The 26,257-nt window shown below is 34.9% G+C and overlaps 1 protein-coding gene across 7 annotated transcripts in view; it reads left to right on the plus strand.

Moving 5' to 3' along the window:
• The window catches only part of ZNF148 (zinc finger protein 148), a 129,921-nt gene that overhangs the window by 25,069 nt on the left and 78,595 nt on the right, over positions 1-26,257 (plus strand). For 4 of the 7 annotated variants that reach the window (XR_012331491.1, XM_019922642.3, XM_019922645.3 and 1 more), the window contains exons 2-4: positions 6,643-6,723; positions 14,654-14,789; positions 24,609-24,957. Coding sequence is in view for 6 of the 7 variants with exons in the window: in XM_019922642.3 (XP_019778201.1) it covers positions 24,625-24,957 (333 nt within the window). In the remaining variant the exon portion in view is untranslated. Of the gene's footprint in view, positions 1-5,085; positions 5,109-6,642; positions 6,724-14,653; positions 14,790-24,608; positions 24,958-26,257 lie in introns of those variants that run through there. The other 3 variants (XM_019922646.3, XM_019922647.3, XM_019922644.3) reach the window with 2 other exon arrangements.

A 26,257-nucleotide genomic window follows, 5' to 3' on the forward strand; every position in this document is an offset into this window, starting at 1 on the left:
TGCAGGAGTTGCTTCCCCTTTCTGGTTTTTGTTGTTGACTGGGCTTCCAGTTGATCTCCCTTGCTTGATGTTGTAGAGGGACTCCTGTTTAGTTTGGAGGAGGAGTGTGACTGTCTGGCCTACCTTAGGAAATGCCAGTCTGGGTTGCCTTCTTCTGTTGGGTCTGGGGACCTAAAACACTCTGCTGCTTTTCTGTTTCTGTAGTCTTGGAGTCCCAAACTGGTTAGCTGCCTGCTTATCAGTTTTCATAGTTTTCTTTCAGTTGTCTCTGGTGTTATTCCCCTGGTTTAACATGGTGTTTAGTGAAGAGGGGCAGGGAAAAAGAGAGCTATGCCATCTTACCTAGGCTGGAAGTTCAGATTCCTTACTTTTTGTGAACCTGCGTCATCTCTACCCAGCGGGTTGTTTCAGCTTTGAAAATAATGGTTTATGGCCATGTGCTTTGTGAACTTTTAAGCACAATGTTTGCTTCAATTATAACCCACAGTATTGGACCCCTAGGAAGGTTTTGGAAGGTCAGTCATAACCAGTTCAAGAGGGTGCCAGGGAATAGATGCATGCAATTTACTAGGCATCTGTCACGTAAACAGAATTTTGTAGTATAGTTAATTAAAATGAAATTGTGAATTCTGGTATTTTCTTCAAAGATGTGTTTATTTTATGGATAATTTGTATTTAAGGTATTTAATAATTCCAGTAATATATAATAGTATTTTAATATTAGTAAATATTTTTCAAAACAAATATAGAAAACCTTGTATTATGCAGCCAGTTTAATATGTTTCTAATTCATAGGTTGAAACGGAAAGATAAAATGTCCTGCTTTTTACATTCCCTAGTTTTCTAATTGAGAGTAAATTGGGCCCAAATAAGAAAATGTCTATTCTACATTAGTAGAAGCTAGTGCTTCTAAATGATGAGTTAACTTGTTAAATCAACTACTACTGTTTATTTGGCTGCCCCATGCGGCATGCAGGATCTTAGTTCCCTGACCAGGGATCGAACTGTGCCCCCCTGCAGTGGAAGCACAGAGTCTTAACCACTGGACTGCCAGGGAAGTCCCAACTACTACTATTTTTTAAAAATCTCACATATTACATGAATTGTTCAAACTAATATAGTTACTGCAGTTACAGAGAAATCACTGGGCTTCTTTGCAGCCACTTCTTGAGGTACTCTCAGATTGACTCTGAGGGCAAATCTTAGATTTCTAATCAGATTAAAAATCATTTCTTTTATGTGTGGACACACCTCTACATTGTGTCTAGTGCCTTATGTGCTTCTGGGCATGTGTTTTAGAGAAGATAAGAATGACTGACTCTAGTATTGAATAAGGTAAAATTGTCAGAAAATGAGATTTTTATGGACCATTTACATGTTTTTAAATGAGAGTAATTATATTTCATATTAGAAGTAATAATTCCAGTTCCCTCTTGTTTTTGGTTTTTAATAATATATTAACATGTTTTTATTCATGAAGAATTGACACTTAAAAATAAAATTTAAATAGTTAAACTTTAATTTTCAAATGGGTATTCCTATACTCTTTTCTAGGGTTTCCTTAGTTATTATTACAGTAGGATAATTTTTGTGTTATGAAAATCAGATGAATTTAATTTTTTGTTTATTTACATGGTAACTATTACTGTAGATAGCATTTTAATTTCAAAGTTTATGTTCATTGATCTTATCCTTACTTCAAAGATGTTTATTTATTTATTTTTGATTCTTAGAATATTGTTAAGAGTAACATTAAATGTATCAATATTTTAACTTGGGAATGACCTTTCCGGTTGTGCTATGTTAAAGTAGACATTTATTTGGAGGCAGAGGATCTGGTTGAAGTCTTTGCCATGACAGATGTTGTGTAACCATGGGTACTTAACCTCTGGAACCTCAGTTTCATCATCTATAGAATGGAGGCAAACACTAATACCTGCCTAGGTAATTGTGTGTGTAGGGGGTGTCCCGTGAAATGTGACACTTGAAAGCACTTTGTAAACTGTGAAGTACTTTTATCAGAGCATGCTTGTAATGTTTTTGAGGAGATCATTTGAAAATTGACCTGAGTGATCTTGATCATCATAGTGCAAAATATTTTATGATTATTTACAAAATTGGTATGTATTCAAGTAAAAATTCATGTAAAAATAAAGCAGCTTTTCCTTGAGTTTAGTGATTTACTATTCTTAAAAACTAATTTCTGTTGGTGAATTTGGGGAAGGATTACATAGATGCTTGATAGTTTATCATCCCCTCTGTGATGAGGTTAGCTTTTGGAAGGTGTCTTTCCTCAACAGGTGGCTTGGATTTAAAGGTTAGATTTGTCTCTTTAGTGGTTTATAGTCTAAGGATTTTCTAAAAATGCTTATACTGTTGTGTTTTCTAACGTGGGTGGGGAGTTGGTTTCTTATTTGACACATGTTTACTGGTTAGGTGATTTGAAAAGGCCAAGGGCAGGTGAACATTTTCAGTTGGTGCCTTTATTTTACTCACTTTGGCCAATATTTTTTTTTTTAATGGTGAAGGGTTTTTAAAAATTTTTTAACTTTATTTTATCTATTTATCTTTGGCTGCGTTGGGTCTTTGCTGCTGCACGCGGGCTTTCTCTAGTTACGGCGAGCGGGGGCTACTCTTCGCTGCGGCCCACAGGCCCCCGATCGCGATGTCCTCCCTTGCCACAGAGCACAGGCTGTAGGTGTGCGGGCTTCATTAGTTGTGGCATGTGGGCCTAGCAGCCGCGGTTTGCGGCTCCAGAGCGCAGGCTCAGCAGCTGTGGTGCACAGGCTCAGTCGATCTGCGGCATGTGGGATACCCCCGGACCAGGGATCGAACCCACGTCCCCCGCACCAGCAGGCAGACTCCCAACCACTGTGCCACCAGGGAAGCCCACGGCCAACATTTTTAAGAATTTATTTGATTACCCCTTTGTAGGATTTTCTTTCTTAACCGAGTGGGTTAACTACATTGGTTGTAAAATTTTTAAGATTTTGGCTTAATTTTTGGTGAAGGTAGAAATGGAAAATTGTTCTAGAAAGACCTGGTTAGGGGAGTTTCTGGGGTGGGTGGTTTGAATTTTTGGAGCTTTCATTCCTCCTTAGGATAGATCTGGTCATGAAAAATACACTGTGAGTTCTAACAACTTTAATTGTCACAGCAGGTAGTGTAAATTAAAAGAACACATATGTCTACTTTGTTACTGTGTAGAAATTCTAAACATATTCATAGAAATCTCTTGCCTGGAACAAACTTTTTTCCTTTACCTTTTTTTTTTTTTTTAAAAAAAAACATTGTTCAGAAAGCATTATTAAATGACAAAAGTAAAACTAATGTAAAAGTAGAACTTATGTAATTACTTTCAGATATGATCTAGTTAAAAGATGCTAAAGGACTTGAAGCATTTCTCCTCTCAGATTCTTAAAGCCATGGTAGTGATGAGGAGGAGGAGGTGATAGCACAGTAGATTGTGGAGAGCCTGCTAAACCATTATAAAGACTTTGGTTCTGCCACTTACTAATTTTATAACCTTTGGTGAGTTACTTAACCCTTCAGTTTTTTCTTCTGTGAAATGTGAATAATATTAGCACCAACCTCATAAGTTTGTTTTTTGTATTAAGTTAGTTAATATCTGCAAAGACCTAGGAACACTACTGAGCAAAGTCCAAAGCATGTGTTATTCATTTTATTCTTAAATGTGGAGCCAACATTAAAAGGTCACTTCTTCCTTTTCTTTTGGAAAGGTAACAGAGGGAGAATTAATTGATCCCTGCTTTGATTTTCCTATGATAAATTGCTTAAACTTCAGTTATAGCGCTTAACACATTATATTATCAAAACTAACATTATTTCTTGTGTTTTCCATTCTTGCTAGATTATGAACTCCTTTGGGCAGAGACCATGATATTTTATGCATGTCTTAGGAATCTTAGGTAGTGTTGCATATACATATCAGTTGATCAAAAATGTTGATTCAGTTAATGACAAAAATGTTGGCCTGAATAATTGATCAGACCACCTGCTGGTAAATACATAGAAATCCTGCCAGTCTATCAGAACTAAATAATGGACAGGTAGTAGCTAACGGTCCCTGAAAAATATTTCATTTGTTTTCCTTAATATGTATTTTGTCTTAATTTGATTATTATACCTGCACAAGTGGTTATTATTATTATTTTAAAATAAATTTATTTATTTTATTTATTTATTTTTGGCTGCGTTGCGTCTTCGTTGTTGTGCGTGGGCTTTCTCTAGTTGCGGTGAGCAGGGGCTACTCTTCGTTGCGGTGTGTGGGCTTCTCATTGTGGTTGCTTGTCTTGTTGCAGAGCACGGGCTCTAGGCGCATGGGCTTCAGTAGTTGTGGCTCGCAGGCTCTAGAGCGCAGGCTCAGTGGTTGTGGCGCACGAGCTTAGTTTCTCGGCGGCATGTGGGATCTTCCCGGACCAGGGCTCGAACCTGTGTCCCCTGCATTGGCAGGCGGATTCTTAACCACTGTGCCACCAGGGAAGCCCCTGCACAAGTGATTATAATCAGGGAATAATTAGCCAGCAAAATCTTAAATTAGAGGAATTGCTAAGCAGGAATATTCAGTTACTCCTAAAGTAGGGGAGGTGGGGCAGGGAAAGAGGAAGATCTTAGCTGATCATTGGGTGGTTGCCCAAGTAACTTTATACCTTTCTTTTTATACTTACAGGGTCTTAGTTTCCAGCCTGGTAGATTCTTTTCTTTTCCCCATTTTTGGTGGAGAGGGGTGGTAGAGGAGAAGGAGGGACAGAGACTTGGAAGGATAAGTGAAATTGGTAGATGATGCTAAATGAATTAGGTTTCCAGAGACAGAGAGAGACTATGTGGCAGGTGAGTTAGGGGGAATTGTGGGTTTCCATGGTAGAGGAAAGGTTGTGATGGGAAAGACATTCCAAAATTTCTGCTTATAGATTTGGACTTTCAGGTTATATTATTTTGCACATTTGGGGGATGTGTGTATGTGGGAGTGAGGCATGCTGCTTTTTCCTTCTTCACTATTTTTGTTTCCTTCTCTTTTAACATACCTAGTTATAGTCTTTGATGTGTGACAGCCTTAATTTAGAGCTTTCAATAAAAAGTGATGCAAGGTGAGTAGGCTTTTTGTGAAAATGTTTTCAACAGAATATTAACATTTCAAAAACGTTTGTCCAGCTGTATATGTTACCATTATTATGTGATGATGTAAGTAATAATGTTTTGATTGTGGACTAGATAAATCCAGTCAACTTTAAAAGACTCATAATGTAATACCAAAGTTGCTAAGTCTAAAGACATTTTTATTTCCCATATATAGACTTTACCATGTCTTTTCTGTTCAACTTTACTCTATTCCTGTGAACTGTGTTAGAAATTCTAAAAGTTGAATACAGTAAATAATGTAGAATGGTGATAGCAGTGTAGTGCAGATACAGTTTTATTTTACTTTACCTGTTTTTGTGTCTACCACAATAATATAGTTTTACGGCTTTTATTATCTTTTTGGTACTAACACTGTAGAAAAAATATATTTAAAAGTAGTTTTAAGTAATTGAGAGGAATGGCATATATGCTCTTTTGAATGCTTGGAAACAAAACTTTGAGGCAGGCAATTAAGAGCTTAGTAGAAATAAATTATTTTAAATAGATTTTTTGTTCATAACTAGTTTAGCAACAAAGCTACTGATTGGCTAAGGACTAGAAAATGCTGAATTATCAGAAATGCTGTAATGTTTGTAATCCCTTGATAAAATTGTGTAAACACAGGTTAGAATTAATATACTTGGTTATTTTCTGAAGATTTAGAGTTTCTTTAATTTTCCTGCTGTTATATTTATAGCTTATTTATTTGCAGGGTATTTATTGAGTCCTAAAAATGTGTTTAGGCTATTATATAAAATGCTTTTTTATTTCTGAATAAAAGTTATATTTGGCCTATTCTTTGTTTCTAATAAAATTTCAGCTTTCAGTCCTCATTACCTCCATTTCATATACCAGGAAAACATATCCCAGTTGCAGGAAGAAAATTATATATGTCTGATATCAATGCAATACCAACATGGAGTGTTAATTTTCTGTATTAGTCTCTGTTAAAAGATTGATTATGGACATTAAAAAATATTTATGGACCATTTTAACATTATTAAATATCTTTGCCTTGAAAATTTTAAACATTTTTGTATTTTCAAAAACTATATTCTTAATATAATTAGACTTTGAGCTCAGGGAAATGTTACTTTGGGATTTTAACAGGAACTAGTACTATTTGAGTAATTGAGGACATCAACATATGATTTTAGTGAAATACATTTTGTGCCTTCCTCCTGTTTTAAGTTGTTTATGATAATTCTAGTTTATTACCCTGATTTTAAAGAAATCCTAATCCTCAGCTAGAAGTTACATTTGAAAAGTCCAGTTAGTGTCTGGGTCATTTCTTTTCTTCATGATATCATTCAGCACTGATGGGTCATTACAGTTGAACTAAGTGTTCTAAGTGAAGTAATTTTATTTAATCCAATAATATCTACCATGGAAAGAATTTTGTCAGATTTAGCACATTTTGATATACCTATTTTACCTGACTTTAAGAATATGTCTAATCCTGATTTTTGGGGGGACATAACCTGTATTTTTGTACTTTTATAGGATAGAGGGAGGAATCAACAGCTTGGAAATTCGGCCAAGTGATCTGGCGGGATGGGCATTTGCCTGACCTATTTTGTAGAGGTAATCCAACCCTGTTTTATTCACCCTCTAATTTTTACCTGTGATAGATGCCCATATACTTGAACATGAACACACATATCATAGCTGTTGGGTAGTACTCTGCATTTACTGGACATTCCCTTTTTCTTTTATACTTGTTTATATATAGCGTGAATATTACATATACATAGCATGATATCGCTATATACAGATATGAACATCTATACATTGGAAAGAATTAATGTTATTAGTTCTGTATGAAGGCCATTATCTTTTCTCACTTAACAAGATTACTTGCATTTCTCTTTTTTAGGCTCAGGTTCCCTTATTTTAGGAAGAACCATGATCCTCTCCTGTCTTGTTGGGCTATGTTGGTACATATATTAGACCTTGCTTTTATCTTTCAAACAAAGTGAAAGAAAATTAAGTATTTCACAGTTTTCAGGGTATTTACATGTTTGTCAATGGCACATATTCTCATGTCATTATTAATGATCATAAAAATTCAAAGATTCCCATAAATTTTATTTGTTTTGAGAATTCTTTTAAAGCGAAGGTGTGAAAATATTAGCAGTTTTAGTGGCCATATTTTAAGATTTCGTTTAACACTTCTCACTTCTTACCCAGGTTTGTTATAAGAGGAATATACACTTATGCAGCAGAGAATGTTATAATGTAAAAAATTTAAAAAAGTCTTTTCTTATTCCCATTTACTGTTAACATTTGTGTGTGTGTGTGTGTATCATTACAGACATTTTCCATATATATGCAGAAATTTATATGTATACCTATATTTACATAACTTTTATAAAAATGAGATCACACCGTACATGTTTATTATCAGCATGTCTTTTTTGTTGTTAGCTTCTGTATCTTTGCATATCATTCCTCTTATTTCATTCTGTGTAGTATTCCTATATTTGGATGTACCATAATTATTTTAACTAGCTTCCTATTTATGGATATTTAGGTTAAGTTTTTTTGCAGTAATAAATGGGAATATGGTGAATATTCTTGGATACATCTTTGCACATATTTAAAAATATATTTGTAGTATAAATTCCTAAAGGAAAAATTGTTGGGTCAAAAAGTGTGTACATTTAGTAATTTGGTGGTTGAATTGCCCAACTAAAAAGATTGCCCCAACATCAGTAGTCTGGGAAAATGGGAATCTCTTTATCTCTTTGATAATACTAGCTACTGTTAGCTTGTAGTATTTGTCAGTTTTTTGTTGTTTAGTATTGCTTTTCAAAATTTCATTGTGAGTTTGAGCATTTTTTTCCCCATTATTATTGGGCATATATATATTTTCAGTGATCTGTTTGGTCATGCGTTAGGCAGATGGTTTTTACTCAGTTTTTGCTTATCTTTTGATTTTATTTTTGCCTTGTTGACGTTTTAATTTTGTATGATTGAATTTAGAGATCTTTTTCTTCAGGGCTGGGGTGGGGGTAGGGTTTCCTGTGTAAGGTTTAAAATAAAAGGTCTACCCCGCTGATTGTAGGACTCGTTTTCCCCTCCACATTATAACATCTCTGAATGACATGAATTGTTGGCTTGTCATGGTTTGGCATTGTTTTTTTCTAAGTGACAAAATTAGTTATGTTTCTTATGATTGGTAGTTTTAGCTTGGTAGTTTTATATTCAGTGAACTTGAAAAGTTATATGGGTTTTCTATTACTTTTTATGGTTTAAATTGTTTAAAATCTTGATTTATATTGAATATATTCGGTATAAGCAATAAATGTAGAGATCAGCTTTACTTTTTTCCAGATGGCTTACCCTTTGTCCTCATTCCCGTTATTGAATGATGCATTTCTTTTCTACATATTTGAAATGCCACATTTATCGTATACTGAATTTCCATGGTTTTTTCTTTTTGCATGGGGGGGGATCTGTTCCTGAAATCAGTTCAGTTCATCTGCCTGCTTGTTTTTTGTACTGAGAATTCAGTAAAGGAACTGCTTATAAAATCAGTTATACATAAATGATTTTTTAATACAAATAGTAGAATTAGGGCTAATAAAGGAAGAAGATGTATACATTCACAGTAACAACTAAAAAGATAAAATACCTGGGAGAAATCTACTTGAAAAAAATTTTAAAACTCTACTGAGGGATAGGACAGAAAATTTGAATCAATTCAGATTTTTTTAACATTTTTAATTTCTTTAATGATGTATCTATTTTATTTATTTATTTTTGGCCGCATTGGGTCTTTGTTGCTGTGTATGGGCATTCTCTAGTTGCGGTGAGTGGGGGCTACTCTTCTTTGTGGTGCGCGGGCTTCTCATTGCGGTGGCTTCTCTTGTGGAGCATGGGCTCTAGGTGCACGGGCTTCAGTAATTGTGGCTCGCGGGCTCTAGAGCGCAAGCTTGATAGTTGTGTCACACAGGCTTAGTTGCTCTATGGCATGTGGGATCTTCCGGACCAGGGCTCGAACCCGTGTCCCCTGTATTGGCAGGTGGATTCTTAACCACTGCGCCACTAGGGAAGCCCTCAGCTCAAATTTGTAATACGGAAGATGTGATATAAAGCTGTCATTTCACTATAGAAATATAATTGATTTTTCTTTATTGATCTAATATCTTGTGCCCTTGCTGAGCTTGTTTATCAGTTCTCAGTGGCGGTGGCCTTGCTGAACTTGTTTATTTGTTCTCGTAGCTTTTTTGTGGATTCATTGGGAAATTTCTACATACACGATCACGTCGCTAGAGAGTGAAGACAGTTTTATTTCGTCTTTTCTAATCTGGATGCCATTACTTGATCGATTGATTGCTTGGTTGGTTGATTGATTGATTTTGCCTGCTCTATTTTACTACCTAGAACCTTTAGTACAATCTTGAATAGAAGTGGTGAAAATGGACATCCTGATTTTTAGGAGGAAAGCATTCAGTGTTTAACCAGTAAGCATGATGTTAGTTTTTAGTTTTTTTTTTTTTTTTGTAGATACCTTTTATCAGTTTGAGGAAGTTCTCTTCTAGTCTTAGTTTGTTGAGATTTTTTTATCATGAGTAAGTGTTGAATTTTTTCAAATTCTTCTTTATTGAGATAACCATGTGGTTTTTGTCCTTTAGTCTCTTAATATGGTGTATTACATTAATTGATTTTCAGATGTTAAACCACCATTGCCTTCATGGGGTAAATATTACTTGGTCTTGGTGTATATATATGCCTTTTTTTAATCTGTTGCTAGATTCAGTTTACTAATATTTTGTAAGGATATTGTATCTATGTTTATGAGAGGCATTGGAGTATAGTTTTCATGTCATGTCTTTATATCAAAGAAACTCTAGCTTTATAGATTGAGTTGCAAAATGTACCCTCTTCCTCTGTTTTGTGAAGGAGTTTGTGAAGGATTGGTATTGCCCCCTTAAATATTTGATGGAATTCATCAGTGAGGCCATGTCTTTGTGGGAAGATTTTAAATACTAACTCAGTTTGTTATGTTCAGATTTTTCTGTTTCCTCTTTAATTAGTTTATGTGTCAGTAATATATGTCTTTTTAGGAATTTCATAAAAGTTGTTTAATTTGTTGGCATATATCTGTTTATAATATTCCTTCCCGTATAATTCTTTTAACTTTTGTGAGGTCAGTGGTAATATCCCTTCTTTCATTCCTAATTTTGGTAATTTGTGTTTTTTCTCTTTGTTGTGGTTAGTCTTCCTAAAAGTTTGTAAATTTTTCGGATCTTTTTTAAAAAAACAAGTTATTCTCTACCTGTTTTGTATTTTATTAATTTTTGCTCTAAATTTTCAATATATTTTTCAGCTTGCTTTAGGGTTTAGTTTGCTCTTTTTCTTTTAAAAAATATTTTAATTAATTAATTGATTATTTATGGCTGCGTTGAGTCTTAGTTGCAGCATGTGGGATCTTTGTTGAGGCGTGCGGGATCTTTCCTTGGGGTGTGCGGGCTTCTCTCTAGTTGTGGTGTGCAGGTTTTTTCTCTTCTCTAGTTGTAGCACGCAGGCTCCAGGACATGTGAGCTCTGTAGTTGTGGCGTGTGGGCTCCGGAGTGTGTGGGCTTTGTAGTTTGCTGCATGCAGGCTTTCCAGTTGAGGTGTGCGAGCTCAGTAGTTGTTGCACACGGGCTTAGCTGCCCTGCAGCATGTGGGAACCTAGTTCCCCTGACCAGGGATTGAACCCACGTCCCCTATATTGGAAGGTGGATTCTTTACCACTGGACCACCAGGGAAGTCCCCTAGTTTACTCCTTTTCTGATTTATTAAAGTGGAGGCTCATGTCATTGATTTGAGACTCCTCTTTTTTTCAGTATACTTAAAGTTATATTTAAAATACTGCTCGAGCTGCATCCCATTGATTTTGATGTGTTTGTTTTCATTCAGTTAAAAATATTCTCTAACATCTCTTTTCTTTTAATTTCTTTTTTGACCCATATGTTATTCAAAATTGTGAAGTTTAATTTCCAAACACTTGAGAATTTTCCAGTTTCTAACTTAGTTGATATCTACTTTAATTGTGTTATGGTTGGAGAACATACTTTGTATGACTTCAGTCCTTTTACATTTATGAGACTTGTTTAGTGGCCTAGCATTTGGTCTGTGCTGGAGAGTGTGTACCTGACAACAGTATGTATTCTGTTGTTTGCTGGAGTTTTCTATATGCCAACTAGGTATAGTTGGTTGAGAGTGTGGTTCAGGTTTTCTATATGTTTGTTAATTTGCTGTATAGTTATTCTGTCAATTATTTAGAGTGGGGTATTGAAATCTCCAATGCTAATTGTTGAGTTTTCTATTTTTCTTTTTAATAATGTTAGTTGTTTTATTTTTTTAGGACTCTTCATTATTTTAGGGTTTATAATTATTATAATATTTTCCTAATTTATTGACTGTCATTTTGAAATATCTTTCTTCATCTCCAGTAATATTTGTCTTGAAGTCTGTTTTGTCTAATACTAATATAACCGTGCCATCTGTCTTATGGTTACTCTTTCCATAGTATATATATCCTTGTTCCGCATCTTTTTACTTTGTCTTGAATTTAAAGTGTGTCCCTTTTTCGTTTTTGTTTTTTTTGTGGTACGCGGGCCTCTCACTGTTGTGGCCTCTCCTGTTGCGGAGCACAGGCTCCGGATGCACAGGCTCAGCGGCCATGGCTCACGGGCCCAGCCACTCCGCGGCACGTGGGATCTTCCCAGACCGGGGCACGAACCCATGTCCCCTGCATTGGCAGGCAGACTCTCAACCACTGCGCCACCAGGGAAGCCGTAAAGTGTGTCTCTTGTTGACAGCACATAGTTGAATCTTGTTTTTGTCCAATCTGGCAGTCTCTGCCTTTCTATTGGGCTGTTTAGACATTCATATTTAATTATGGACATGGTTGGATTTACATTTGCCATTTTGCCATTTGTTTTATATATGTCTCTTATGGTTTTTGTTTCTCTGTGCTTCCTTTGCTGCCTTCTTTTGTGTTAAATGTTTTTTAGTGTGCCATATTAATTACTCTATTGATGTCTTTTCTAAATATAATTTAAGATATTTTCTTTGTGATTACTATGGTGTTTACATCATACATTTTAACAGTTTGCTTAATATTAACACTAAGTCAGTATCAGGAACTTTGCTCCAGTAGAGCTCCATTTTCTCCTTCCTCTATTGTGCCACAACTTATATATAAATACATATATATATATATAACATTCATATATGCTACAAACCCAGCAATACAGTGTTGTAACCATTGCTTTATAGATTCTTATATTTTTTAAAGATGTTAAGAGAAGAAATGAAAAAAATGTATTTTATAGAGTTTTTTAGTTTAACCCACATATTTACCATTTCTGGTGTTCTTTTCTTCCTGTGTATTTAAGTCTGGTGTCATTTCCTTTCAACTTGATGGACTTCCCTTAGTATTTCTTGTATGACAGGTCTGCAAAAAATTCTCTCAGTCTTTGTTCATCTGAGACTATGTTTATTATGCCTTCATTTTTGAAGGGTAGTTTTGCTGCCTTCTTGCTTGACAGGTTTTTTCTTTCAGCACTTTGAGAATGTGATCCCACTGTCTTCTGGCCTCTGTTGTTTCTGATTGAAAGTCAGCTGTTAATCATATTGTGGTTCCCTGCACATGCTGAGTAATTTTTCTCTTTATGCTTGCATGATTTTCTCCTTGTGTTTGTTTTTAACAGTTTGGCTATGATGTGTCTAGGTGTGTCTCTTTGTAATTATTCTCCATGAGATTCATTGAACTTCTAAGACTCATAGATTTGATTTCTTCTAAAAAATCAAATTTGGAAAATTTTCTGGTGGTGTTTTATTAAAAAAAATTATTTTCCCTGCCCCTTCTCTCCTCTGGAACTCCAGAAATGTTGATAAGTTGTTCTCTGAGGCTCTGTTCAGTTTTCTTCAATTTTTTTTCCTCACGGTTCTTCAGATTGGATAGTTTCTACTGATATATCTTCAAGGTCATCTATTTTCTTCTGCCATCTTGAATCCTGTAGTAGATTTTTTGTTTTTGTTATTATACTTTTCAACTTCAGAATTTCCATGTGGTTCTTTTACATAAATTCTGTACCCTTATTGAGAATTTCTTATCTGTTGATTGTTTTCATAATTAAAAAAAGTTAAAGATGGGTTCTTTTTTAACATGTCTATAATAGATGTTTTGAAATCTTTGCTTAAACCAACATCTGGGGATGCTCAGAAACTGTTTGTTGTGATTGCTATTTTTCATTAATGTGGGTCACATTTTTCTTTTCTTTCTTTCGTTCTTTTTTTTGGTACACCTTATAATTTGTTGTTGAAAACTGGGCATTTTAGATAACATATTGGAGTAATTTCAGATTGTGACTCCCTCCCTGCCTGCCCAGGTTATTGTTACTGTTGTCATTTTGCTATTTATTTATATATGATACAATCCTAGTGAAAAAAAAATGTTTTTTTTGAGCAAGAGTTCATCTGCAAAAGTAGACATGTGTGAATATGCAGGAAAATTCTGAAATGAAAGGATACTGAGGGGTAAATAGTTCCATCAGAATTTAAACTTTAAAAAAATATGGATACAGTGTTGAAATGTTTTAAAAAGTGAATGTATTATACTTTCTGAAGTACAAAGATGGACTTATTACTGGTATGTTTTAGGTGAGAAAGACTATTCTTATTGCCTTTGCACCACTGTAAAAACTGATATAAAATCGTAAGGTGTGTCATATCATCTGGTCTCCAAGCTTTCTGTGGAGGAGTAAATACAAATTATTCTTAATAGGTAGGAATGTAGTATTTTTGAAAACCTCTATGGTAGGAAACTCCATAAACTCTTTAGTCTGTTACTGGGTTCAGAAATATTCACTGACAGGAAATTTTCTTCTTGTGTATAGCTTATGTTTTTCACTTTAATTTTTGGGGGTATGGAACATAGTGTCCCTATGATTATTCCCATTTTTGTCAGCTTTTCTAGTCAAAGATGACCTTGGTGATCATATTTCTGTAGGTATTTAGTATGATTTTACAACTGTAATCCTTTCTACTGTGAATACATGTACATTCTGTACAGGACTAGTTCTGTTTGTTATTTTTAAGGCCTAGAATTGTGTTTGCTTCTCTCTTCACTTCATAGCCTTTGCAAAGCAGATAAAAATAGTGTTATTAAGTGAGTTTTTAATCACTGATTTCTCTTTTGTAAACGTGTAGGTCTATAACCTTCTGAATTTCCTTCAATATCCCATGTCTCTGAAGTCGTACACTCCAGATCTAGGCAAATTGTTCTTTACAAGGCCAGGGTTATTTCACAGTTACTACTTATCACTATTGTATTTTCCCAGTTTCAGATTTAAAAAGAAGTCATTGCACTGGTTATTCAGGCATAGCTTACTATTTACAAAGAGTGCTCACTTCATTATGCATACCAGTTTGTCCATGTTATATTTGTACAGTATTTTTGTCTCAGTAAGTAATGTGTTTTGTTTGTTGTGTTTTATTTTTATTTTTTTTGTAGGAATTGGATGGCATAAATGATTGAAGTGGTATTGAGGGTCTCTGAAGCCTATGAAAGGTAGAAACTCAACCATGATTTCTTTTTCAACTCTACAGCATTCCCTTCCTTGAAGTCTTCATTTTTACGTTAGTCTCAGGTAACTTCAATACTTATTTTTCATAATCATGAATAAGTAAAATTTTCAAATATGAAACGTGTTTTTTGGCTGCTAGAATTTCATGTTAAGTTTGTATAATAGTTTCTTTATGTTGTAGTATTTATATCTGGAAGAAACTTGGGATTTAATATTTTTTCTTGAGAAAACAGTGTTAAGAGAAAATTGATGAGTAATGATATAGCTTTGGGTTTTAAGTTTAGCCCAAGAAAATATGTGTAGCTTATTATGTAATCTTAGGTGAAATTTAAGTGGGAAGGTTTTTCCTTCTTTAACCCTTTTCTTCAGCAGGGTTTATTGCATTTTTCACTCACCTGTCATAAACACATACATACCCACATTAAATTTTCCAGGATTTCCAGGGAAACTATTTTCATATGTGGGAAAATTAGACCTATTAATCAAATTTAATGGTGTTTGACATATAATTTTTTAAATGTGAAAAAGCATATGTTATTGTACCTTTGTACATATTGTATGTTTTCCTATGCTAATATAAGGAAGCAGTCATGTAGATATTTTAATAATCATTTATATTAAGTATTAGTTATTCTATCTTGTGGTCCAAGAGGGTTACCATCATGTCTGCCAACAGAAAGAGGGAAAAGGGAAGAACATTTCTTTTCCTTTTAGGAGAGTTGTGTATATCATTTCTACTTATGTCCCATTGGCTTTAACTGTTACATGACCACAACCAACTGCATGGGAGGCTGGAAAATGAGTCTTACCTAGGTCATTGTGTGTCTTACTTAATATTTTATTATTGGGCAAGAAGGAGAGAACAGAATCTGGAGGAATAGCTAGTTGTCTGTCACATTAGGGTTTGTCAGATTTACTTTCCATTTATCTAGTTGGACTAACATTAAAATATAAGTTTTAAATATTAAGACATATTAACTCTTGGCCTGTGACAGTACTTTGGAAATTGTTTTGAGTTCTGAGACAATTTTAGTTTTGTGAATAGTCATCATGGTTCTTTGATTAAATACTGCTGTCTTGATGTCATAAGGTGGAATAAGGTCTTAAAAGTTAAAAGTGACTTTTGAGATAATCCCTCATTTTGTTTCACTGCCATTAGGTTGAAATGGTTTGTTTAACATTTTAGAGTCTTAAGGCAAGGATGAGGGGCTTGGGTGAGAGGATCTTTTTAGCTACACATAAAGCTAAATGATGTGTAACTGGTTCCTTCTAACGCTAAAAAATCTATTATTCTAAATGCTTAGATCTCATCAGAACAACTTATTCCCAAAGACATTATATAGTTTATATTTTTGTAGATGAAAAATATTTCATTGTAATTACATTATATGGTTCTTGGTCTGTTGTAAATACTGTATTTTGAAACAAGTATCAAATATTGTATGTTTCTATTAGAGAATTTATTAAAGGGTTGGAAATTAGTTGTCAGTTTTCCATCATATTTTATGTCAATATCAACATATATTAACCTAGGTACCTTTTTTTTTTGAGACTTGAGATAACAGTTAGTTTTGGTAAATTTTGTATACTTGTATCAAGTATTTATATTAGGCCTATTGATTTAACTTTATTAGAAAATGATTATAAGACATTTTCGGTGTTTTTGGCATTGAAGGCGATGAACGCATTTTTAGTTTTATTGTACTTCACAGATAGGGTTTGTATTGTGAAGTGAGAGCATTTATCCAATGTTTAAAAATTAAAATTTTGATTTAAATAGTTAACACTTTTCTGTTTTGAAATGAGTCTTGGTTATTACATAGTACATATTAAAAATAGCTTAGTGTGTAGGGAAGTTTAAGAAGTATTTTTAATGTTTCTTTTATTATACAAAACTGTAGAAAATTTATAGTTTCCTAATAGAGTATTTTTAATACAAATGTTTGAATTGTTGGTATTGGCATAAAATGAGATGGATGAAACAACTAGATCTAGCAGAATGTAGGGTTCTGTTTTGCTTGGATCTTTTTTACCTTCTCCCTTTCCCTCTCCTTTTAAAGATAAAATATAGCTGTTTCTCAACAAACAGTTGCCATAAATTTGATGTCTTACCATTTCTAAATACCACTAATTTCTTGTTGTTACATTGTTTTAGAAGACTGGTGATGAGTATTTGGAATGGAGAATATGCTTAGATTCTGCTTTATTTGAGCAGGGCATTGGGCATATAGAGATGCCTGTTAACTTTGGCTTAAATATTTATAAATTATTTTTCTGTGGTTAAAAAACGATCACAGGTTTTTATTTAGTTGTCATATTGTGTAAAGTGATTTATCTTAGTCTGTAAATTCTCTTATTAAACATCTTTTATTGTTGCTAGCACTAATAAAAAAGGCCTTTTTGTCTAGTTGCCATTATTGTAAATGATGCTCCTATTAGGATGTTTTGAATAGTAACAATTAAAAGTCAAAGGGCATAGTTTACAAAATATGCTTTATAGATGCAAGACGGTAGTTATACAAAGGTGTATTTGAAGGGGTTTCTGAGTGTAGAGTATCCCTAGATAAGAGCTAGATTTTGTTTCTAAATTAGAGATGAAGCAGTTTTTGCTTAGATCAAAACTATACTTTTGAAGGATGAGAAGCAATAGAAAAACTTCTGAGGAATGACAAATGGCAGATTGTTAAATCCATTTTGATCATGGGTTTCTTTGTAATACCAATTTGATCTTGAGGCTGATTGATACTTGTATTTCTAATGCTGATAGTTGTAAGGTGTAATTTCTCACTGACTACATAGGTTAGAAATATTAATATCCAAATTAATGTAACTGGCATCCTCCAGACAGCAAGGAGTTTGTTGAAAATACTTTGAATCAGAAGTAATTTGTGAAATCTAGCTTTTTTTTTTTTTTTTTTAAATCTGTTTCAGGTTCCTTTGAGTACTTCTCTTTAGCCTATGAGTGAAGTTTCTTTATAGGTTGAATGGGTTCTGATACAAGGCAGGGTATTGATTTGGGAGAAGACTTTGAGTTGGAAATTACTCTTTTTATAGAAAAGAATGATGTTTAGGTTCCTAAGCTTGCCAACTATAATCTGTTTTGACTCATTTAGTTAAAGTTTTACATTATTCAATAAATGTTGATGGAAAATAATATTACAGCCAAACTCAGTAAATAAAACAGAAAAGCAGTATCTTTAAGTGAGATATATTTTTTTCACACTTGAATGCAGATTCAATTAAAGGTGATAAAGTGGCAGATCAATATTCATGTACATTCTGAAGGGGAAAGTAGGTGCTTTCAAGAATATTAGAGGATTATGGCACAAGCCTTCAAATCTGTTTTCACTTTAAAACTTACAGCCCTCTTTTCTTTGATACAGGTATATCTTTAGCATAGCTCCTACATTTATCAGCCGTATTTAGGATTATTTTTTTTTTGATTTCCAAGTGAAAATGGGAAAGTAAAGGAAAAAGAAAGAGAGATTTTCCTAAAGTAACTTGGTAAAGGTTTGAAGAAAGAATGGAAGGATTAAGGGGGTATATGTGAACCCATGAAAAAAGAACGAGGAGAAATTTACTGAGCTGTGAATAATAGGTAGAAGTGGAATTTAGGAATTGTGGAAGGTGTCTATGCATGCTGAAGGAGAAAAGGGATTCTGTGTCACACAGAATTCTCCCATGGTAGCCATGCGATGGTAGCCAACTAAGGATTGCTTTACCAAGCCAAGCAGTGGTGACAGGGTGGCTTCAGAGTGGGTGGGTGAGAAGAGAATGAGTTCAACGAGTTCTTAGTGTCCAGGGCCTTTTCAAGACGGAGGTAGTACGGTATGGTAAAAAGTGCATTAAACGAGGTAAGTCTGTTTTCAAATCTCAGTTTACATGCTAGCTTTGTGACTTTGGGTAAACTCCAGTTTCTTCGTCTGTTAAATGGGGATATACTATTACTGTCTTGAGTGTTACTGTAAATATTAAGTGAAGTAACATATCAGTGTGCCCAGCATAGTGTCTTACATCTGGTAGATCCTCAACACATGTTAGTTGTCTTTCTTCTCCAGGTTATGATAATCTCTGAATTTTATAATATAGACTCAAACCTATTAATAAATTTGGAAAGACATTTTCCTTATTAATTGCATAGAATTCCCATAAAAAACTCAGTAAGCATTTTTAAGTTGAATTCCCATAATTTATAGAATTTTTAAGTTGAATTCCCATTTTAATTTATAGAATGCCCATAAAAAAACGCAGTAAGCATTGTATAGTTGATTAAAAATGAGTAGTAGGGCTTCCCTGATGGCGCAGTGGTTGAGAGTCCGCCTGCTGATGCAGGGGACACAGGTTCGTGCCCCGGTCCGGGAGGATCCCACATGCCGCAGAGCGGCTGGGCCCGTTGAGCCATGGCCGCTGAGCCTGCGCGTCCGGAGCCTGTGCTCCGCAACAGGAGAGGCCACAACAGTGAGAGGCCCGCGTACCGAAAAAAATAAAAAAAATGAGTAGTAATGCCCAACTTGTTCATATATTATGCTTCTGTTAACTTTGTCCTCTGAAAATATGAAAAAGCCCTGACTCAAAGCTTATTTACTCTATTTCAACTTATACAGATCTATAAAGCATAGTTTCTAATTGCTTGCACACAGTTGATTAGAAGCATTAAATTAGAAGGTCCAACAAGAAGAGTCAACTGTCTTTTCTGGAAGGCAGGAGAAAGTGATGGCTGATAATTTATATTCTCTTTAAGTACCGCATTGCCATTAGGCTTAAATGACTAGGGATTTCTTAATCGGCTGCAATTTGGATTACTTTTACACAGCTGAACCAAACATTTTTCGGTACGAAAGGTGGGGGTGGGGGTGTGTGTGGGAGAGGGAGAATTGAATGGAGCAGAAAGCTGAATGTGGTCCCCTCAATATTCCTTTTACTATACCTTCTAGCTTCTCTGGCAGAGGGATGGAGATGAGGGAAGAACAAAACTTGGAAGGGGGAAAAGAATGCAGCATTTGAAATAATCTGCTAAAGGGGGCTTTCAGAGAAATTGGCCTGAAGTGGGCCCCTTCCTTCCCTCCCTCTCTTACTAAGTTCTAGTTTTTAGCAGTCTCTGTTCTGGGTAACTCCAGAAGGAGTGCCATCTTACCTTTAGCTGAATTAGTTCTAGAACATCATTGTCCGCCCTGTCTTGGATCATAACAGCTCTGCGGTTTTATATTCTTTGTCAGCTGCCCAAGCTTCCTTCAGTTGGAGAATAATGGGTCATTTACAAGGAGCTCAGGGCGGCTTATTGCTTATTACTCCACCTAGTCCTGCTTTTTCCCCATTTGACAGAGGCTCCTGGGAATGCAGATTAGTTGTTTATTTTGTTTTTTCTTCCAGAGCAGCCTTTCACATAAGTGACATGACTTAAGCATTCTTTCTTTCTTTCTCTCTCCTGTGTAATATTCCTGACACCTGAATTTCCATTAATTGTATAGACATTTGGGTCAAAAAACAGTTGGCTTTTTGAAGGTTTAGCAGGAAGAGACATTTAAATATTCACATGTTAGTGCAGATTGATAACATCAGTTTCCTTTCTTTACACTCAGCTTATCCTTCCTGAAAATATTGAAATTAGAGAAGGAAAGTAGCCTGTGTTAACTTTTGAGCATGGGACCTTTTGCTGTATTTGGGTTTTTGAATGTGCAGAGAAGCACATAAGAGCTTTGACATAGATCATGTAGGAGTTACAAGGGGGAAAGTTAAAGATAGTAAGTGCATATAAGAGAGCTTCAAGGACAATAAAAAACATACTTTTCTTTATCATTTTTCTTAGGGTAGCTTTGTCCTTCTCCCATTTACCATGGGCTTAGTGAAATTAACTTTTTTTGTTCGAGAGCCTTGTTTATTTCCTGTCCAGCTTACTCTGCCCAGACACTGGTTGAGGTGTGTGATACAAGTGGGGCTTACTTTTTTGTCTATGTATCTTCTTCTTGATTTTTTTTTCCCACTTAATATATCTTGGAAAACTTTTTACCCAGCACATATAACTACCTCATTCACTTTAATGACTGTGTGTATTCCAGTGTATGGTTGAATCATAATTAATTTAACAAGTCTTCTATTACTGGATGCTTAGGTTGTTTCCAGTCTTTTTCCATTATAAGGTCGCACCAGACATCCTTGTACATACATCTTTGGTTAATTTTTATGACTAAGCACATACATAGGATTGTATATACTCCTGGCAGTGAGATTGCTGGCTCAGTGGTACATACAGTTTTCATTCTGGCAGATTTTCCAAAACTAACTTTTTTTTTTTTTTGCGGTACGCGGGTCTCTCACTGCTGTGGCCTCTCCCGTTGCAGAGCACAGGCTCCGGACGCGCAGGCTCAGCGGCCATGGCTCACGGGCCCAGGCGCTCCGCGGCATGTGGGATCTTCCCGGACCGGGGCACGAACCCGCGTCCCCTGCATCGTCAGGCGGACTCTCAACCCCTGCGCCACCAGGGAAGCCCTCCAAAACTAACTTTAAAACCTTGTCAAAGCAGTGTTCATTGATATTGAAATCTGTGTTGAAATCTTTGTATTTTCTGGTATTTAAGGGAAATTGTCTCAAGAACAGTTTTTAGGCTAGCCAGTAATTTGAAATATATGGCTTAATTTGGGGTCATAGGAATAAGAAACCATATGTAACGAAGAGCAATTCCTTTTTCTGTATATATGGCCTGTTTTCAAGAAAATTTTTGAGGAGGTCAAGTTTGCCTTCATTAACAGTATTTCCACTTCCTGTTTTATTTACTACCTGCATATTGAGGTGTGGTATCTTCCTGTTCCAAATCCCTCATTCTGGCACTTTTTTGCAAACCTGCGTTTCCCCCCCCAGATATTCTCTCTCTCCAAAGTACTTTGACTTCCTCAGTACTTACTGTTTCACCCTGATGTTAGAGATAAGGTTAGTTAAAAAAAAATTATGTTTTTATGTTTATTTTAATAGGCATATTACATATTAACACAGTATTATAGGTATAGTTTTAAATAGTATACATGTATTAGGATATGATAAATTTTAAAAAATTGATGAGGTGCATGACAAAAAACATTGGAGATGAGGACCACTACTTTAGGGAAATATAGACCTTGCATTGGGTTAGTAAGCCAGTTTCAACTTCAGCTAATTTTTTAAAAAAAGTTCTGTCCTAGGTCAGTTTGTCTAATGTCTTTTATTAATGTCTTCTTTTAATAACTACTTCTTTTACTTCTCCCGTATTCTTTAAAAACTCCCAAGGGTGTGGGTTGTTTTTTTTTTTTAATAATGATGTATGTGGCAATAGCAGATGTCACAGCGATAAAGGGTGGCTTTGTGTATATATACGTCCCTTTTAAGTTGGGGGCTTTCCAAATCCTTTAGGAAAACAATAAACAGATTAGAAGAATATAATTGATTTGGTAAGGATTTCCAAAGAAATAAGCAAATTTTAACCCTAAGAGACTTAAATTTCACTTAGTTGTGGGATCGTTTATTCTCTAGAAATGTGATAAATAGAATATTTGAAGAGGACAGTTATTTGGTGATATGTTTTAAATGTTTGTCCTTTAGACTACTTAAAGATTTTGGAAAGAGAAATTAGATTCTTGTTCCTTTGTCCCATATGTATTCTGGACTTAACCATACTACCTGGTACCAGGGAAGACAAAGTTAGCAAGTATGAATTATATTTTTATTTACTTTGCTGTTTATATGAGCTGTTTTTTGAGCTGTACATTTAAGTAAAGTTTTCTCCCTAGATGATAACCTTAGTAAATGAAAGAGTATTTAAATTTCAGTAGTGTATTTGAATTTAACTGATCATTTATTTTACCTCTGAAAGCTATGATCAAAGTAGTAACCATTACTACCTGATTGATTTGGGAAAGAGGTGACTAAACTGAAACATAGTTAATGCATTTACTAATTGTGGTCCCATCATGTTGGGGGAGTGTGTGTGTTTATTTTGCACAATCTGATAAAAAACAAATAGTACCAATGTTCTGACATTCTTTGAGATGAAGTTTCTTTGGATTTCATGATTATTGTTATGCTAGTTCCTCAAGTAACACAATGGAGTGCGAATTTACAGCAATGAAAGTTAGAAGATTTAATATTGCCTGTTTTTTCTATAATAATGGAAAAAATAAGATAATGTAATAAGATAATGTAATTATTTAATAGTGTCTAGTTCTTATCATGACCTCTTAAATTTATTTAATCATGTGCAACTATTTAAGAATATATTAGTAATGAAAATACTGCTTTTTCCATTTTAACAAATTTAAAAGCATTTGAAAGAATAAAATTTTATTATAGAAAGTTTTCAAATTAGAGATAAATGTAAATATGAAAAAAGCCTGGTAATTTCACCACCCAGTGGTAATATTAATATTGTTAGCATTTTCAATAAACCTGTGTACAAACACATATTTATACACACATTTCCCTTAATATCAGGCTTTTTACCCAAATTTTCAAGTATTTTTCAAGAATATTCTTTGACTGTATGGATATTTTTTGAATTCCAACAGACTTTAACTTTTTACTGAAGCATAAATTCAGTAAATTTGAATTTATTTATTCTGGCAGAAATGTATGCATATCACAGAGATATACATCTTAAAATTTTACAAAGTGAGCACACCTGTGCAATCAGCATTCAACTCAGGAAAAACATTGTCAGTTCCCAGACCAGGCGCCTTTTCCTACCTCCTATCAACAGCCTCTTCACCCAAGGATAGCCATTTTTCTGATTCTGTTTTTAAGAAAAACATTGAGATATAATTTATATACAATAAAATTCACCCATCCTAAGTGTATGATTCAATGATTTTTAGTAAGTTTACTGTAGTCTAGTTTTAAAACATATGTATGAATATAATTTAACCAGTTTCATTTTGTTGAATATGCAGTGTAATTCCAGTTTTTCACTATTGAAGTACTGCTATAGTGATTTTCCATGCATATCTTTATATGTACTTCTGATTTCATCAGGATAGGTTCCTAAAAGTAAAGTCACCAGTTCAAAGAAAATGTGCATTTTTATGGCTTTTGATACATGGTACCAAATTACCTTTGAAAACAGTTGAACTAATATACTCCCACTGTCAGTAGATGAGTGTCTTTTTTTTTCCCCCTGCCACCTCAACGTCAGGTTTATTTTTTTTTTTTTTTTTTTTTTTTTTGTGGTACATGGGCCTCTCACTGCTGTGCTCTCCCGCTGCGGAGCACAGGCTCTGGACGCGCAGGCTCAGCGGCCATGGCTCACGGGCCCAGCCGCTCTGCGGCATGTGGGATCCTCCCAGTCCGGGGCATGAACCCGTATCCCCTGCATCGGCAGGCGGACTCTCAACCACTGCGCCACCAGGGAAGCCCGAGGTGTATTTTTTAAGAGTTATTATCAGTTTGGTGGATAAAATATGGTTTTAATGTTCATTTCTTTAATTACTACTGTAAGTGAATATTATTTTATATATTTAGTGACTATTTCTAATTTTTCTTTATGATTTGCCTGATACTGTTCTCTCAGTTTATTTCTTAATGTTATTTCTTTTTATTTTTAAAATATTTCAGTATATTAAAGGATGTGGATCTTTCTGGTGTTACGAATACTTTCCCCCAATTTGCTTTATGTCATGCTCATTTTTCATAATGAAATAGATTAGGATTTTGTGTCTTAATGTCAAAAACAAAAATTTGTGTTTTACTCTACCAGCCTTTGGAAATTTATCGTGGTAATTTTTAAATTGGAGGCAATATTGAATTATATGAATAAAACATTTTTATTAAAGTGTGTACCTTTCATAATTTGAAATTTAAAAAATTCAGGTAGACATATAAAACTAATTTATTATGCTTTGTTGCCAAACTTGGTCTTTCTAGGCATTTATACTTAAGCATGAACATTGACGACAAACTGGAAGGATTATTTCTTAAATGTGGCGGCATAGACGAAATGCAGTCTTCCAGGGCAATGGTTGTAATGGGTGGAGTGTCTGGCCAGTCTACTGTGTCTGGAGAGCTGCAGGAGTCAGTTCTTCAAGATCGGAGTATGCCTCACCAGGAGATCCTTGCTGCAGATGAAGTGTTACAAGAAAGTGAAATGAGACAACAGGATATGATATCACATGATGAACTCATGGTCCATGAGGAGACAGTGAAAAATGATGAAGAGCAGATGGAGACACATGAAAGACTTCCTCAAGGACTACAGTATGCACTTAATGTCCCTGTAAGTAATTCCTTTATAAGATACTAAACTTACAGTTAGAAACATAATTAATTTTGTATTAAGTGATACAAGTCATTGAAGAAATTTCAGAAAGTGTTTAAAGGCTGAATATAAATAGTTCAAATGGCCATTATTAAATAGATATACTAAATATTGGTTAAAAATCATAGCTGAAAAGGCAAAATTAAGTTTTGATATTACATACATTTCAGAAACTTATCTTTTCTGGATAACATTTATTTATCTATTTATCAGGGTTACTGTGTATTGAATTTTTGTGTGTGTGTATTAAATTTTAAGTGCTTAATTTTAAAAGATACTTTGTTTCAACTTCTGGATTTCTCCTTAAAGAGTAGAAGGATTGAATCTGGAGCACAGCTAGAAAAAGACTGTACACTTCAGAGTTTTTCCTTCAAATCCTGTAACTCTTGGCAGTTCCTGCCATCTTTATTTTTTTCATTATCTGTAAAAAGGGTATCAGCTCTTCAGTCTGTTTACCCTGGATGTCATAGGTCATCACCTAAGGTACTCCTTTGTAGGCACCCATAACTTTTTTTTTTCAATTCAAACGAACATCTATTGGGCCCACATTAAACGGGACATGGTGAAGAGATTACGAGATGTCCCTTTTCTGTCTGTGTACAATTTCTGCCACTCTTTCCTCAAGTGGGTACATCCTATGTCTCAGTCTTTGCAATTATTCAAGCACCTATAATGGAATGGTAGGCTTGTTCAGAGGCTCAGAATCTTTTTAGAAAGTTGTAGTTAGCAGAGTGATGGTCACAGCTAATGAGAACTGCTTCATTTTCTAACAAAAAAACAAAAATAGTGAGCTGGACTCGTTGCTTCCCATGAAGATGCTGGGCTCATCTGGTGCTTCAGTCACGGGCTCTTTGGAATAACCAGCAGTGACATCTTCATAATCTTTACTCCGTAAGTTTTCTGTGTGAAGTGACTCATTATCAACTCTGGCCTTAGTGACTTCTTCCTCAGAGCTGAAGGTGTTTAATTCTACATTAGTAGGTAATGCGAAAGTCTGTGTGTTCTCCAAATACAAGTCAATGGTTGTTTCTGTATCTTGGTCACTGGTCAAGTGTAGTAGGACAGTGGTTGACTGACTGTAGGTCAGTGATGAATTCTGGGAGTAGTGTGGGGTAAGTCACAGCCAGGGCAAACCAGGCAGAGAGGAGCAGGGCCTTCCTGAGCATGGTGCTGATGCTGGCGGGGAGTGTGGGAGGCTTACGAAGGTAAGGAGGCTGAGTGTTTTTCTTTGCCTTCTTGTATCTTTATTTTTACCTGA

The sequence above is a fragment of the Tursiops truncatus genome, chromosome 4 (assembly GCF_011762595.2).
Source record: "Tursiops truncatus isolate mTurTru1 chromosome 4, mTurTru1.mat.Y, whole genome shotgun sequence".
NCBI classification, from domain to species: Eukaryota; Metazoa; Chordata; class Mammalia; order Artiodactyla; family Delphinidae; genus Tursiops; species Tursiops truncatus.